The 17,136-nt window shown below is 42.6% G+C and overlaps 1 protein-coding gene across 2 annotated transcripts in view; it reads left to right on the forward strand.

The window, feature by feature from the left end:
* Window positions 1–16,871, forward strand: part of EMB976 (Tetratricopeptide repeat (TPR)-like superfamily protein) — a 29,504-nt gene extending 12,633 nt beyond the window's left edge. For both annotated transcript variants that reach the window (XM_089139466.1, XM_089139467.1), the window contains exons 7-8: window positions 15,061–15,125; window positions 15,459–16,871. In XM_089139466.1, the coding sequence (XP_088995592.1) occupies window positions 15,061–15,125; window positions 15,459–16,013 (620 nt within the window). In that variant the 3' untranslated portion in view covers window positions 16,014–16,871. The remainder of the gene's footprint in view (window positions 1–15,060; window positions 15,126–15,458) is intronic.
* The last annotated feature ends 265 nt before the right edge of the window (window positions 16,872–17,136 follow it).

Genomic DNA, 17,136 nt, shown 5'->3' on the forward strand with positions numbered 1-17,136 from the left:
CACGAGATTTATCTCTGAGAAACGGCGGCTCCATCTCTCTCTCCCTCTCTCTTAGAATCGTAGGCTTGGAAATTTTTTCCTTTCCTCGCTTTTGATTTTCATTCCATTAATCCACGGCATTTGGGTTGTGGATATCATTCCCTTTCCTAGTGATTGTGGAATCGCCCCGGTAGAGCTTTGGTGGTTGAACGAGAACGTGGATCCAGACTTACTTCCGCTGCGAATACTTCATAAAAGGGAAAGTGAATCCAGGTAAGGAATCTTTCCCCCGTCAATTAAACAATATTGATATATATGGAGTATTACCAACATTGGCATCAGAGCCATTGGTTCCCACGGTTTTTGGTTCCTCCCCATTGTTTAATTTTATTGTATGGATCCAATGGGAGGATCAAGGGTTTACGGAGAATCCAGGGTTTAATACGAAACCAATGGGAGAATTGATAGGGTTTTGGGTTCGGATCCGAGTGGGAGGATCCTTGTGAATTTTCCTAATGAAGATTTGCATGAATTGATAATCCATGATGATAATTATATTTGTTTAATAATTAATGCTGGATTTTTTCATGTATTTTTTGGATGATTTTTTGGGTGAAAAAACGTGTTTTCCGTTTTTTGAAAAAATTTCGTTCAAGAAAAATTGAAAAATCGCCGTTTTTTGGTCACTGTGGACCAGAAGGACGACCGTCTGACCAGACGGTCGTCCGTCTATTATCAGACTGGTCACAGTGACCCAGACGGAATTTCCGTCTGGGAGACGGTCATCCGTCTGGTCACAGAATGCCAGACGGAATTTCTGTCACGAATGGCGGACGGTCATCCGTTTGGGCATAAAAAGGCGACGGAATTCCGTGCGGGCGGAGACGGCAATCCGTCCGGGAGATGGATTTTTTTTGGATATTGGTCTGTCCAGTTCAGAATGTGTTTCTAACTTACTGGACACCAATGGCCCGACTATCTGTGTGATGTTTGGGCATTGAGGGCCTAATGGGGCCTAGTGGGAGCTAATGAGGTAGAAGTGTTCTGTGTGAACCACCTCATAACATTAACATGATTGCATGTCTTATTTTAATAAAACTGTTTTTTATGGGTCTATCAATCATGTTTCTTGCACAGAATGAAACTAGTGTATAAGTTTATGTGGGTTTGCATGAGAATTTGATTGAATGTTTGTTAGCATCTCTTTTGGTTTAAATGCTTATCCCATAGGTTGACTATGCTAGTGTGATTTGTTGTTGCTTGAGTTGTGTTTTATGCTAGAATAGTTGAACTCATCCTAGTATGTAATGTCTCTAGAATAAATGGCTGCTACCAAGAGCATTGTTGCTAACTTCGCGAAAGGAGATAAACCGAATAAGAGGTATTATGACCTTTGGCACCGAAAGGTGCTGTATCTCCTAGAAGAACAGAACATGCTGGAAACCATAAACTAGACCATGTCCCCACCTGAGGAAGGTACCACTGCATAGTATTGCAGGAACCTTGAGCTTTACAATGCTTGGAAGAGGAAAGACCGGGTAGCCAGGATTACAATCCTGAGCTCCATGAGGGATGACCTGATGCTTCGTTATGAGAAGCATAGGACTGCAAAGTCTTTGTGGGAGGCTGTGAAGTTCCAGTATGGAGGGACTTCCACCACAAGAGGCCGCCAGCTCGGACTCACCTTTGACGGTTATAAGATGCGCCGGGGTCACACCATGAGGCAGGATATAACCATCATGTCTAACATGATTAATGAGGTGAGCGCATGTGGGCGCCGGAAGACCGATGAGGAGCAAGTCTCCGCAGTCATCAGGTCATTGCTAAAGACTTGGGAGCATATGAAGATCTTCTTGACTCATGTTGATGAGGTCAAGACTTTCGATCAAGCTGCCAAGCACCTTGAGCTTGATGAGGATCGGATGTTGGCTGATGCCCCTCAAACTGATGTATTTGCTGCTGAAGCTAGCATTAGTAAGGGTGCAGGCTTCAAGCGCAAGAGAGAGAAAGCTCAACCTCGGCGGTCCAAGCAAAGTAACCGGGGTGGGAACAAAAACAAGAGTGGCCCCAAGCATTCAAGGGGGACTAGTTTGCGGCAAGAAGAAATCAGCTTTGATTTGCTTCAAGTGCCGAAAGCCTGGTCATTTTGCTCGTGATTGCACTGAGCAAGAGGTATGTACTGTGTGTTATACCTCATCTTGTTATGTAACAAGTTCTACTATGCTTGCTGAACTAAATCATTTGTGGATTGTTGATTCAGGTGTGACAGAACACATAACAAGGGAACGCTCGAGCTTCGTGGAATACCGTCGTATTCCAAGAGGAAGCAAAAGAATAACGATGGGGAACAGCTCAAGCGTGGAGGTTCATGGCATAGGCACATGCAAATTAGTTTTGCGAGGTGGCCGACGTTTGTTACTCCATGATGTGTTGTATGCTCCGGACATTCGGCGAAATCTTGTTTTCGTTATTTATCTTTTAAGACATGGTTTTAGAGTTGTATTTGAAAACAATTCTTTGGTTTTGTATCTGGGTGATACAGTTTATGGTTATGGTTTTCTTAATAATGGTTTCATTGTATTGGATACAATTGATTATTCATTTAATTCTAGTAGTGCTTTTGTTTGCCAAAATACTGTGTGTATTGATTCTAATTTGTGGCATGCTAGACTAGGACATATTGGCTTAGATAGGATGAACAGGTTGGCAAGAGAAGGTCTCTTAGGCCAAGGTTCACTATCTCATTTGCCAACCTGTGAGTCATGTCTAGTAGGAAAAGCAACTAGAAAACCATTTAAAAAGGCTTTGAGAGCCTCTCTTCCTTTAGAACTTATCCATTCAGATGTGTGTGGACCCATGAATGTGCATACTAGAAAAGGACAGGCTTATTTCATCACATTCATAGATGACTATACATGGTATGGTCACATTTATCTAATTTCTCATAAGTCAGAAGCTCTGGAATGTTTTAAGAAATTCATGAGCTTAGTTGAGAATCAGTTAGATAAAAAGATTAAAACTCTTAGAACGGATAGAGGTAGAGAGTATCTCTCCGATATGTTCAAAGGGTTATGTGATGAAAAGGGGATATCTAGACAACTTACTATTCCGGGGGACTCCACAAAAAAATGGGGTTGCTTGAGAGGAGGAATAGAACCTTGCTAGACATGGTGAGATCCATAATGGTGCGAGGCAAATCTACCCATCTCTTATTGGGGAGATGCTTTGCCGATCGCAGCCTATATCCTCAACAGAGTTCCAACCAAATCGGTTCCTTCCACACCATATGAGTTGTGGATCGGAAGGAAGCTAGATTTGAGTTACTTGCGCGCATGGGGATGTGCAGCATATGTTCACTCTACTTCTCACCAATATGGAAAGCTTGGACCCGAGAGGAAGAAAGTGTATCTTTGTGAGATATTCGAACCCTCAAAGGGCCATGTCTTTATTGGACTAGATGAGAATGAGAGGAGAACGAAACTTGAGTCTAGGGATGCAACATTCTTGGAGAATGATTTTCCATCTCTTTCAGGAGTTAACGAAGAATCATTGGAATTCTTTGAGATACAAGATAGTAGTCTTGTCACTCCATGGATTCAGATTCTGGATAATGAACCTGGGGTTCATCCAAAAGATCCTAGTGGGAGTGGGAGTGCAGATGTGATAGCTACCTTAGACGGTGAGCGATCTAACATGCACTTGCGCCGTAGTGGGCTCAGGCTAGTTCCTAGTCGACGTTTCGACATAGAGGATGAAGCCTACATGGTAACTCCTGAAGAGATCGACTGTGAGATGACTTTAGTCGATGAGCATGAACCAAAGAGCGTGTAGGAAGCTCTTGCGGGGTCAAGCTCAAATGAATGGTTGAAAGCAATAAAGGAAGAGTTGGAGTCGATGAAAGTTAATCATGTTTGGGACTTGGTTGACTTGCCGCCAGGCCGAAAGGCAATTGGGAACAAGTGGGTTCTCAAGATCAAAAGAAAGGCGGATGGATCTATTGAGAGATTCAAGGCTCGTTTAGTGGCTAAGGGCTACACCCAACGAGAGGGCGTTGATTATGAGGAAACTTTTTCCCCTGTGGTTAGATTTGCCTCAATTCGCCTCATACTAGCCATTGTTGCTCAGTTGGACTTGGAGCTTTATCAGATGGATGTAAAAACTGCTTTTCTCAATGGAGAACTTGAGGAAGAGATCTATATGGATCAACCTCAAGGTTTTGAAGCAAATGGACTTGAGCGCAAAGTGTGCAAGCTTAAGAAGTCCATATATGGCTTAAAGCAAGCATCTAGACAGTGGAATGTGCGCTTCCACCAAGCTATGATGGAAAATGGTTTTTCCATGCTTGAGGAAGACCACTGTGTTTACACCAAGAGATTTGATAATAATTATGTCATTCTGACACTGTACGTAGATGACATACTTATGGCTAGCAATAGCAAGGAGCTATTGGAAACCATTAAGAAATGGTTGTCCTCCGTATTTGATATAAAGGACATGGGTGAAGCAAGCTATGTGCTTGGTGTCAAGATTGTCAAAAATAGGCAAAAGAGATTATTGGGTTTATCTCAAGAGACCTATATTTAATGTCTTGACGAGATACCAGATGCACAACTGCAAACCATATGATATTCCAGTGGAGAAGGGTTTGCATTTGAGCCTTGATATGGGTCCTAAGACTCCAGAGGAGAAAACCAAGATGGAAAGAGTTCCATTTTCCAATGCAGTGGGTAGCCTTATGTACGCTATGATGTGTACTAGGCCAGATATTTGTTATGCAGTGGGTTTGGTTAGTCGATACCAATCAAACCCAGAGCATAGAGCACTTGGAAGCGATCAGGAGGATATTGAGATATCTCGGAGGAACGAGTAACTACATGTTGTGTTACCAAGGATCGGATTTGCGGTTAGTTGGCTATAGTGATGCCGACCGGGCTGGAGACATCGATGAGCGCAAATCAACCTCTCGGATATGCTTTCTTGCTGAATGGTGGGGCCATTTCGTGGTGTAGCAAGAAGCGAGGCTTGTATATCCCTCTCGACCATGGAAGCAGAGTATGTGGCATGCTCGGCTGCGGTTCAAGAGGCTGTTTGGTTGAGGAGATTCCTTCGACATCTCTGGGATTGTGATGACATCCAAAGAGGCTGCCCTTGTCTACTTGTGATAGTACGGCAGCTCTTAGCTATGTCAAGGACCCCAAGTATCATGGGAAGACCAAACATATACAGTTGAGATATCACTTTGTTAGAGACATTACATCAAGGAAGAAAGTTGTACTTAAGCACATATCTACTAGTCGGATGGTAGCTGACCCTCTTACCAAACCTATAGCCAAGGATGTTTTTATTTCTCATGTAAAATCCTTGGGCTTGCGTAGATTGTGACTTATTTTTGTCCCGAGACTTTCTTATTAATGAGTAATATGAGTTCATTCCAGCATTTATTCTTATTCACTTTACGTGTGATTGTGTTTCTTCTAGCATAAAACAAGATATGTCAATAGGCAATGGAATGGCTCACTCACACGAGCATTCGCCTCTGGCGCCTTGGAGGCGAGCAGAGATGAGACGGATTGTGAATGACTTTGTGTAGGTCAATTCATAATCATGATGTCGCCTTGATTTGGAATCAAGATGAGTTTCTCTATTGTGAAGAGAATCGATATGAATGTTCCCACTATTCATGTTGCCTATAAGAGAGCAGTGCGAGTACTTTATGTGGTGCTAGGGTGGCGACAATAAAGAAACTCGGGTTAGGCGCAAGAGGTTGCGACTAGACTAAGACCGTATGGTGTTGAGATGGACATACGTTCTATTGTATATAGAATGCTCCACCATAGCACATATATCATACTATGTGTGCTTAGCGATCATTGGAAATAAGATGATGGATCCCTGCTCCTCTTATTGTGTGAGTCTTGGACCTTATGGTCCATTAGTGTTCTTAGTGACTTTTGACGACATCATGAAACGAAGGGTTGATGTGGCTACTTTGGGGTGTTACCTATGGTCATGATTGATTCGACCTAAAGGGGCACTACCGGGAAAGGAGTCAATCCTAAGTGTAGTGATGGTCTGGGCGAAAGGAAATGGTTTGATTCAACCGCACCCTAAAAAGTGTTTCTTGGCTCCAACTGTATGTGTTACGAGTAGTGAACATTTTAGGGACAAGAAGGTGATCTCTCGGAGGGATCGAGATACCTTTAGTCCGGTGAGTTTGAATAAACCTAGGACACCGTGTTATACTAATGCTTATTTGATTTGTTTCTATGAGTGATGTGCCATTCGGCCTTCTCGGGAAGGTTTCTAGTTTGGGGCTCACGCGTGTGGGTATATCACCGGTCGCACAACCCATTTTGCCAGTATGACTTGTGGATATTAGTGTCCGGGACACGGGTGGTCTATGTATCTCGGGATACATAGTGAAAAGATCAATATATATGTATATCTCGGGATATACATGTATGTCCTGGGACACAAGAGGTCTATGTATTTGGGATACATAACAGAGAGATTGAATATGTATATCTAGGATATACATGTGTGTCTGGGACACAAGAGGTCTATGTATCTAGGATACATAGCAGAGAGATTGAATGTGTATATCTGGGATATACAAGTGTGTCTGGGACACATTGAAAGATTAACACTTGCCCTTGTGCAAGTGGGAGCTGTTGGAATTTATTAATATGATTAATAAATTAAATGCCCAAGGGCAATATTGGAAACTCACTATTAGGGCGGTTACAAAATAGGGTTATATATTTTGGTAACCACCGCATTAGTGTTTAAGTGTGTGATTCATTCGCACGAGATTTATCTCTGAGAAACGGCGGCTCCATCTCTCTCTCCCTCTCTCTTAGAATCGCAAGCTTGGAAATTTTTTCCTTTCCTCGCTTTTGATCTTTATTCCATTAATCCACGGCATTTGGGTTGTGGATATCATTCCCTTTCCTAGTGATTGTGGAATCGCCCCGGTAGAGCTTTGGTGGTTGAACGAGAACGTGGATCCAGACTTACTTCCGCTGCGAATACTTCATAGAAGGGAAAGCGAATCCAGGTAAGGAATCTTTCCCCCGTCAATTAAACAATATTGATATATATGGAGTATTACCAACAAAATGAAATTTGAAAATTAAAAAGTTAACGATTAAGATTAAGAGTTAAGAGTTATCAATTAAGACTTTTAAATTTTAAAATAATAAAACTAAAGGAAATTTGAAAATTAAAAAGTTAAAACTTAAAACTTAAATCGTTAAACGTGTTAACACTCAAATCTCAACTACTCAAACTCGAGTCTCAAAGTCTCAAACACCGAAATTCATGGATCATTAATTACATTTAAACAATACAAAAAATTTTTTTAATTACATTTAATATTTTAATTTTATTTATGTAAAAGACTAACGGGCTGACGGGGCCGCACACGGGCTGGGCCGGGCCAGCTCGAAACCGTTCGGGCTGAGGACCCTCAGCCCAATTACGGCCCATTAAGGATCGGTTCGGGCCGGTTCGGGCTATAACAGGCCGGTTTGGTCCGGTTTTAATGGTTTGGGTTGAAAATTGACACCCCTAATATTTTAGAATATCATGTAATATTGGTCCTGGTGGCCAAATGTTTTGAACTTGTCATATTTGAAACTTGTTTGCTTTCTGTAATATTTTGCAGAAAATTAGTCTGTAATCCTCTGCATATTACCGAGGCATTATGCTTCTTTTTTCTCCCGAATATTCACCCGAGTCACTCCCCTAGCGGAATGCCTTAGAGGTAATTGGTAAGTTGAAAACCTTGGCTTTTCTGAGTCTTCTCTTAGAGGTCCCGACATCTGCCCGAGTGATGTCCCGAGATGAAGGCCTTGGAGATAATTTATCTTATGAAATCCTTCCTTGGGTTTTCATAAAAGGTGGAGAAATTTTCGAGTGGCTACCCTAGTGAGTACCCGAGTGTGACGCCTTTGAGAAATCTTACCTTATGAGAGCCTTCCTGGCTTTCCTAAAAGGTGGAGAAATTCTCCCGAGTGTGACGCCTTTGAGAAATCTTACCTTATGAGAGCCTTTCTTGGGCTTCCATAAAAGGTGGAGAAATTCTCCCGAGTGGCTACCTGAGTGAGTACCCGAGTGTGACGCCTTTGAGAAATCTTACCTTATGAGAATCCTTTGTTAGGTTTCTTTAAAGAGCGCTCTTGGGTTCGCAAACTTATTATAAGTTAGGAACTCTCTCGGGCTCTTACTTCGAAGGGCGCTCCTGGGTTCTTAAATTTGTTAAGAACTCTCTTGGGCTCTGCTTGAGAATGCTCTCGGGTTCTTGAACTTGTCAAGAACTCTTTTGGGTTCTTTTTTGCTTTGAAGGGCGCTCTTGGGTTCTTAAACTTGTTAAGAACTCTCTTGGGCTCTTCTTAAGAACGCTCTCGGATTCTTGAACTTTGTCAAGAACTCTCTTGGGTTCTTTTTTTATTTGAAGAAATACTTGTGCATTCTTGAGAAAAAGTATATAAAAAATGTAGACGTAGATTTTATTGAAAATCAAATGGTCTTTCGACTTTCTTGCAAGTGCTACATATCTTGACTAATTCTACTGATAGAATTTTCGAAGATTCATGGAATTCCAAGTTCGGTCTATCGTTTCGCCTGTGACTAAGCTTTTTAGTTTGTAAGTCCCCGGCTTTGTCTCTTGCTCGACGAGATATGGCCCTTCCCATGTAGGTGAGAGCTTGCCTTGGTTTCTTGGGTCTGATGCCGCAACTTTGCGGAGCACTAAGTCACCCGCACGATGTCTTCTATTTTTTACCCGAGTATTGTAAGTATCCAGCTACTTGGTTTTGATATCTTTGATTTCGGTATTCTAACGTGCTCTGCACTTCGTCTATTAGATCAAGATTGCTCTTCAAACCTTCTTTGTTTGCTTCTTCATTGAAATCTATGTATCTCTTTGATTCTGCTAATACCTCCACCGGGACAAGTGCTTCTGTGCCGTAGGCTAGCCGAAAAGGTGTTTCTCCCGTAGGAGTTCTGGCCATGGTGCAATAGGACCAAAGGACGCTTGGTAGTTCTTCTACCCACTTGGCCCGACTTGTCTCCAGACGCTTCTTCATTCCATCCAAAAGTGTTCGATTGGTTATCTCAACTTGCCCATTGCTCTGTGGATACGCCACAGATAACATTCTATGCTCGATATGATATCTTTCATAAAAATTCTTGAAGTTGGCTCCGACAAATTGTTTTCCATTGTTGGTCACAAGGATCTTTGGAATTCCGAATCTTCGGATTATCCTTTCTTGAAAGAACTTTTGCATTTGTTTCTTAGTAATGGATGAGAGAGGTTCGGCTTCCACCCACTTAGTGAAATAATCGATTGCCACGATTAAATATTCTTTACGGTTGGTGGCCTTAGGAAGCTTTCCCACCAGATCCATTCCCCACATGGCGAAAGGGATCGGACTGGAGACAGACGTAAGAGGGACAACCGGAGTTTTCGGAACAGATGCATGAAGTTGACATTGCTTGCATTTTCTGACATAATCCATGGCGTCTTTCTGAATAGTCGGCCAAAAAAGGCCTTGGCGTATTATTTTGTGGGCCAAAGCCCAACCTCCCATATGCGCTCCGCATATTCCTTCGTGTACTTCGGCTAAGGCATATTGAGCTCGAGAAGGGCCAACACACTTTAGGAGAGGTTGTGTGACTGATCTTTTATAAAGTTGATCTTCTATGATGGTGAACTTCACGGCTTGATTTTTAATTGCCTTAGCCTCCTTGGCATCTTTTGGAAGGATATCATTCTTCAATATGCTATACTTGGATTCATCCAACTAGGCTCTTCTTTAATATTCATCGCCTCGGCCTCCCGAATGCTAGGAATTTCCAATTGTTCAATATAAACGGCTGAGCCTAAGGTTGAGTACTTGGATAAAGCCAGCTTGGATAGCTCATCCGCTACTTCATTTTCCTTTCTTAGAATTTGCTTTATTTCGAGATGATCAAAATAATGGCGACATTCTTCAATTTTGGCTAAGTAATTTGCCATTCTTGTTTCTTTTGCCTCGTACATGCCGCGAACTTGATTCACGATTAATTGAGAGTCGCTTCGGACTTCTAATTCTTTGTTGGAGGCTTTGAAATTGAATCTTAAAGCATAATGAATGGTGAATCCGTCCAGGCTGATTAGCATTAGCCCAGCTCCACTCCCCGAAGAGTTGCTCGAGCTGTCAACATACAAAGTCCATAACTCCCGATCGGGTGGATTTTCTACTCCCGAATTGGACATGCTATTCTCAAGAACAAAGTCGGCCAATACTTGTCCTTTTATTGCTGGACGAGTTTTGTACTCGATTTGGTATTCACTTAGCTTAATGGCCCATGTTACCATTCTTCCTGCTAAGTCTGGTTTCTGTAGTATCTTCTTCAATGGGAAGTTGGTCAAGAGTACAATTGGATGAGCTTGGAAGTATGGCCTAAGTTTCCAGATGCGATTACAAGGGCTAAAGCTTGTTTGTCCACATCTGGATATCACGTCTCGGCATCCACAAGAACATGACTTATGAAATAAATAGGGTTTTGTGAAGTACCTTCTTCTTTTACTAACACCGCGCTCACTGCTGATGAAGAAATGGCTAAGTATGTGAATAGTTGCTCTCCCGTTGAAGGTCGAGCCAAGAGAGGTGGTGATCCGAGTTTCTCCTTCAACTTCTCAAACGCTTTCTGACATTCATCGGTTCAAAGGGTATCCTTTGCCTTCCCGAGGTCTTTAAGAGCCATGAAGAAAGGCAAACATTTTTCACCCGATCTCGAAATGAATCTGTTTTAAGGCAGCTACTCTTCCGGTTAGGCATTGAATATCCCTAACCGTCTTTGGTGACTCCATCTCAAGCAAGGCTTTGATTTTTTCTGGGTTGGCCTCAATTCCTCGCTGAGATACCATAAATCCAAGGAATTTTCCGGAAGAAACTCCGAACGCACACTTCTCTGGATTTAGCCTCATCTGATATGTTCTTAACGTATCAAAGACTTCTTCAAGATCTTCCAGATGACTTCTTTGGACAATACTCTTGATGAGCATATCATCCATGTATACTTCCATATTTCTTCCAATTTGGTCCTTGAAGACCTTATTTACCATTCTTTGGTAAGTGGTCCCAGCGTTCTTCAACCCGAAGGGCATTTACTTTGTAGAAGTAACTTTCTCGATCTGTCATGAAGGCCGTATCCCGCTCATTCTTGGGATTCATCATAATCTGATTGTATCCCGAGTATGCGTCCATGAAGCTCAAAACTTTGTGTCCCGCTGTGGCGTCGATCCGGGGAAGTGGATAGCAATCCTTTGGGCATACTTTATTCAAGTCTGTGTAATCCGTACACATTCTCCATTTGCCAACCAAGATGGACATTCTATTGGTTTGATGAATCCCGATTGCTCTAGCTTCTCCACTTCGGTTCTAATGGTAGCATGTTTCTCGAGCAAAAAATTCTTTCTTTTTTGGATTATAGGAATTGCATCTTCCTTAATCCATAGGCTGTGCTCTGCAATTCTTCGATCTATTCCTGACATGTCTTCGGCTGACCATGCGAATACATTAAGATAATTCTGGAGAAACTCGGTCAGTTCTTCTTTGAATTCTGTAGGTTGTTCTGAACCGATCATAGTCCCTCTCTCGGGAAAATCCGGATGAAGTTGAATTCGCTCAAGCTTCTCAACAGGCTCGGCTCTTTGCATAGCTTCTTCATCTCGGTCATCCCGAACTTCAATACTCATTGTATTGCCCGATCTCTCGGATCTTCTTACTTTCTTGAGATAATTCACATAGCATTGTCTTGAGAGACGCTGATCAGAAGAGCACTCCCCGACTCCTGCTGTTGTTGGAAACTTCAACTTCATATGTGTTGGAGAAACCACAGCCCCTAAGGCGTTAAGAGTTGGTCTCCCGAGTAAGACGTTGTACGCCGATAAGTCCCGAACTACCATGAAGGTCGACTGGATGACGGCATCCTGAGGAGGTGTCCCGATCCTTAGATCCAATTGAATGGTCCCTTCGGATATGGCTGACGACCCGGCGAATCCATATAGATGAGTCCCACAGGGAGTCATCATCTCATCTTCAAATTTCAACTTCTTAAATGCTTCATAGGATAGCAAGTCGGCGGAAGACCCCGTGTCCACAAGAACTCGGTGAACTTCCCGATTTGCCAGTTTCACTTTGATAACTATAGCATCGTCGTGAGGAGAAGTGACGCCCTTGAGATCTTCGTCGGTGAAGGTTATTGGATCTGGGCATAAGTCATTTCTCCATTTTCTTGGCAACTGCATTGATCCAACGAACCATGCTTTTTGCTTCGCCTTCTTAATGGATTCTTCGGTCAGATTTCCCAAAACAATATAAATGAGAGAGAATTCCCGATTGTCTGGTTTCTTCTCGGGATTCTCATCTGCCCTCTCGGGACTTTTGGACCTGAGTCTTTTTGTTGATCTAGGTGGGGACTTCTCTTGATCTTGTCGCTTCTTCTGAAGATACTTTTCAAGATGTCCTCCTTGGATGAGCTTCTCGATCTCAATCTTAAGATTTCTGCACTCATCCGTATGGTGGCCGTAGTCCTTGTGAAAACGACAATACTTTGTCATATTCCTATCTTCGGGTCGGGCTCTTAGCTTGCCCGGCCACTTCAAGTTCTCTTTGTCTCTAATTTGTAATAGGATTTCTGACCTCTTAGTATTGAGAGGTGTAAAGTCCTCGTTGGCGAGTCTTTCTTTCCAACCTCCCTTTTTGTCATCTTTTCCCCGAGCGTTTGAATTCTGACCTTTTTCTCCATAATTCTTCTTTTCCTTTACCCCTCTTATGGACTCTTCTCAGGCTTTGATAACCTCTGCAACCGTTGCTTGCTTTTGGCATTTCTTAAGAAGCGCTCCATAAGTCTTTGGCTTATCTTGAAGCAATACCTCAAGCAAACGTCTTTGGGTTATTCCACTCCATAGTTTATTGTACGCCACCGTATCATCCAACTCTTCTACCTCGATAGCCACTTTATCGAATCTTAAGAGGTAATCTCGAACGGACTCATTCGGTTTCTGCCTAATGGCGAAAAGGCTATCCGCTGTCTTCTTACTCCCGATGCAACTTCGGAATCGGGCGATGAATTTTCTCCCTAGTTCTTGGAAGTTGCGGATGGATCTTGGCCGTAGGCTAGAAAACCACTTTATTGCCGGGCCTTTGAGAGATGCCGGGAAGGTTCGGCATAATAACTCATCCTCTCGGCCAATCACTAGCCATGACAGACTTTAAATAACTAATATGTTCACGAGGATTAGATTTACCTTCATAGGGAGTAAACGTCGGCATGATAAAGTTGGGTGGAAGAGGCGCTCTGATGACTACCTCCGCGAAAGGCTCTCGGTCAACCACGTCATAGTCGTCATCTAGGTCCCGATCATCGAGCCTCCTTTCCATGGCATCTAATCTTCTCCCGAGACCATACACCTCTCGATGTTCTTGTGGAGATCGAACACTTCCAAGATCAGAATATTGAGAAGTTGGTCCCTGAGAAGATCCAGATTGACTAACCGATCCTCTCGGGATATCAGATCTGGAATGGCCTCTTCCGTGGCTTTCACCTTCTTGTTCTTGAATTCTTTCATTTTGCGCCCTCTTCTGGGCAAATCCTGAGTTTGCCTGAGCCCAACCAAACGGTTGAACACACTTCCCCTCGTCCGATCTCCTCGGGGAAGTGGTTCTTCAATATGAACTCCTTGAGATCTTTCTCCAACTCGTTCGGCTGTTCGTCTTGGTTCTCTGGGATTTCGCCCTTCTCGAACTTCGTTCACCGGGCGTTGCCTATTCCTAGTCTGTCGGACAGCTTCACATCTCCGTCCTTCTTGTGTATTTCTAGGGGGTCCGGATGGTACCCCGACTTGATGGACTAAGCCACGAACTACTCCTTGAAGTTCCAACATTTGTTGTTGGACTTCTCTTTGCATATTTTGCAAATCGGCCACTGTCGCTGGAATCGGAGGTTGATTCGAACCTCCTTCCCCAAATGGAGTTGGAATAGTTAACGGGGGATTCTCTGGAATGCCTTCTTGAACTTCCTCTAGAATCGGAATTTGTGGATCTGGAGAAGGGAGAGTTTGTTCTTCAACACGTCTATTTTCTATCTCCCTTTCTCTCGCTCGAGTAATAACTTGATGAGAACTCGTCACCTGAGGAGTGGTATGTCTCGTCATGACTTTCTGTGACGATTCCCACAGACGGCGCCAATTTGTTGCGTCTAGAACTTCTTCGAGGGCCGGATACTGAGATGACCACCTTAAGAGCTCCCCAACCAAGTTGGAATAGCTGAGATGCCTGCACTCACAAAGAAAACAAGAATGGTCCGGCCAAGTTTTGGCCGGGGAACCACCTCCGACACCCAAGTCAGCCTAGGCAACAATAAGAGTTCTTGAGAGAGTTCTCAAGAACGTAATGAATAAATGATCAGATGAATCTCGTACCTTTCTCCATGATGGATGTGGGTTTATATAGAAGATACCTGGAGGCGGCGCTTCCTTGAGTTTCGGATCGTCAGTTGAAGAGTGAGTGGAATATCTTCGGAGTTACGGCTCCTTCTTTGTCGGACCAGATAGAGCCGTTATCCGATGACTCATTTCCCCAATTCTCGGAACAGCTTCATGGAGTTAGTTATTTGTAACTAACTCTTTTGACTTGGTCTCACTCTTGGACTTAGTCCAAGTGGGACTCTTGAGTTTACCTTGAACAAGTCCCTTGAAGGGTCAATATGCTTCCTACCGAGAGGGCTAATATACTTTCTCCCGAGGAGGCTTTCTGTGTCTCTCTTGAGAGAGCACTGTTACTCCCGAGCATGCAAAAGATACATGTCCCGAGGGGTATGTGTTTTCTGCAGGAGAGGATTCGAGGATTCTCAGAATCCTCTCAAGATGATTTCTTTACCCCGACTGGGGGTGTACGCTTGTCCCGAGGGGGGGTCCTTAGGACATATGTTCTCCACAACAGGTTCTGTGGAAGCTTGGCTTGTTTTCTTTGTGGTCCATATATCTCTTTGTTGCTTATATTTGATCTTATGTATAATCACTCTTAACAGGGAAGATTGAAGAGGCATCCTGTCTGTTCAACAAGATGCAGGAAACAGGAATAAAACCTGGGAAGGTACTCTCATAAATGAAAATCTATCGGATCATTTTAAATAATTGTTAATTTGTTTTATCATCTTAATTTTGTTTCAGAATGTTGTTGAAACTCTAGGTGATAATACTCCTAGTAGGATATATTCCTACTCCTGCACCCCTCCCTACCCCAGAAAAATGAAAAAAATAGAAAAAGAGGGAGGGGTTGAAAAAACCCATTGGTAAAGTTATCTCACTAGTAACTCATGAAGCTCATGACTTGGAAGATCATGTAGTCCAGAATATTGGTTATACTTCCATGTTTACTATTTTCTATTCTTCACTTATATGAAAAAAACTTGTGTGTGAGATGCAGGTCAGCTACAATATCATGCTCAATGTTTATGCTACAGCTGGGCTTGACTCAGAAGCAGAAAATCTTTTCCTAGCCATGCAGAGGAATGGCTACTCTCCTGATTCTTTATCCTTTCTTGCACTAATTAAAGCTTACACAGGGAGTGGAAAATACTCGGAAGCAGAGGAAACCATCAGTGCGATGCAGAGAGAAGATATATTGCCTACTTGTGCTCACTATAATCATTTACTCTTTGCCTACACGAAATCAGGATTAAAAGAAGAGGCTGAAAGGGTATACCGAAAGCTCATGAAGGCTGGTTTGACTCCTGACCTAGACTGTTGCAGAACCATGTTGAGGGGTTATATGGATTATGGTTATGTTGAGGAAGGCATTTCCTTCTTCAAAGATATTAGTGAGACTGTTGAGCCAGATAGATTTATACTAAGTGCTGCTGCTCATCTCTACAAGTCCACAGGCAAGGAGCATGAAGCTGCAACTATTTTGAAGTCCATGAATACAATGGGAATTGCTTTCCTTAAAAACCTTGAAGTTGGCTCTAAGATGAAAAGGTAACTAAAATTCTTAATCAGAAGTTTGTCTTTTGTTACTGCTAGCAGTGCGGAGGCCCAGAGGGAAATTTACAGAATAAGATGGTCAAGGGAGTAGGGGATGGCTGCAGTGAAGACAGAGAAGAAAAACCTCTTAATATGATTGGAATGGCTACCAGCTTGGACAAATCATGCATATCAGCATCTACAGTGATGACTATAATAGCAGACGGCTGCAGTGAAGGAGATTGCTGCAGAATGAAGATCATTTGTGATGTGCAAATTGAGAAAATCTCCCTCCATAAGCATTTTGATTCTTCAGCCCTCTGTAGAGATTGTGGAGGAGCTTTTTAATGTGAGCAAGATCCAAGATCATAGCAAAGACTGACATGTTTTGGGCTAGTGGAGCGCTAAGGTAACTACAGGTTATACCATTTTGGAAATCATCTGTATATTGATTAGTATTCTTTAGAAGGCTATCGGCAACTACTTCAAGAAGTGGACATCAATTATTTGTTCTCAAGGAAGATGCTTTTGGGTGGCTTTGTCACCAGGGCCAGACAAAGATGGGCGGCTGAAAGAGTATGATTCAAATGGGAGGATTAGGATGGTGTGAGGAACCCTTTGGAATATTAAGTTGAAGCAAATGGTTTATCGAGAATTCTTGAAGTCAAAAAAAGAAAAGAAAAGAAAACTGAGGACCTACTGTTGTAGTTTGATTTCCTGTGTTAATTTCTTTTTCTTCTACTGTATTGGGGAATAGGGGAAGTACTGGAAATTTTCTTTTGCAGCTATAACTGAATACTACGACATCAATTTTGTGACAATTTTGTCACTGTTTACTTACATCGAAGAGAATGTTTCATATTGGTATCGCTCTGTAATGTTATCATGCAAAATCTTTTTCTAGGGTTTGTGTAAATTGAACCGCCAGCTTCAGCTTCTGATTGATAGATTTAATGGTGAGGCCGTTATCTCAGTAACTGTTATAGGTTGGTTTTTCTTTTCTCCAAACTGAATGCATGCATAGACCTCGTAAACCCTGTGATCCAATGCTAGGTGCTCCATTTTGACGACGGTCCGCGACAATATGAGAGAGTAATATGTACAAAGTCAAATGAAGAAAACATAAACATGTTCTTGAAATC

This window comes from Hakea prostrata, chromosome 11, assembly GCF_041222555.1.
Source record: "Hakea prostrata isolate BN-2017 chromosome 11, UWA_Hpros_2, whole genome shotgun sequence".
NCBI classification, from domain to species: Eukaryota; Viridiplantae; Streptophyta; class Magnoliopsida; order Proteales; family Proteaceae; genus Hakea; species Hakea prostrata.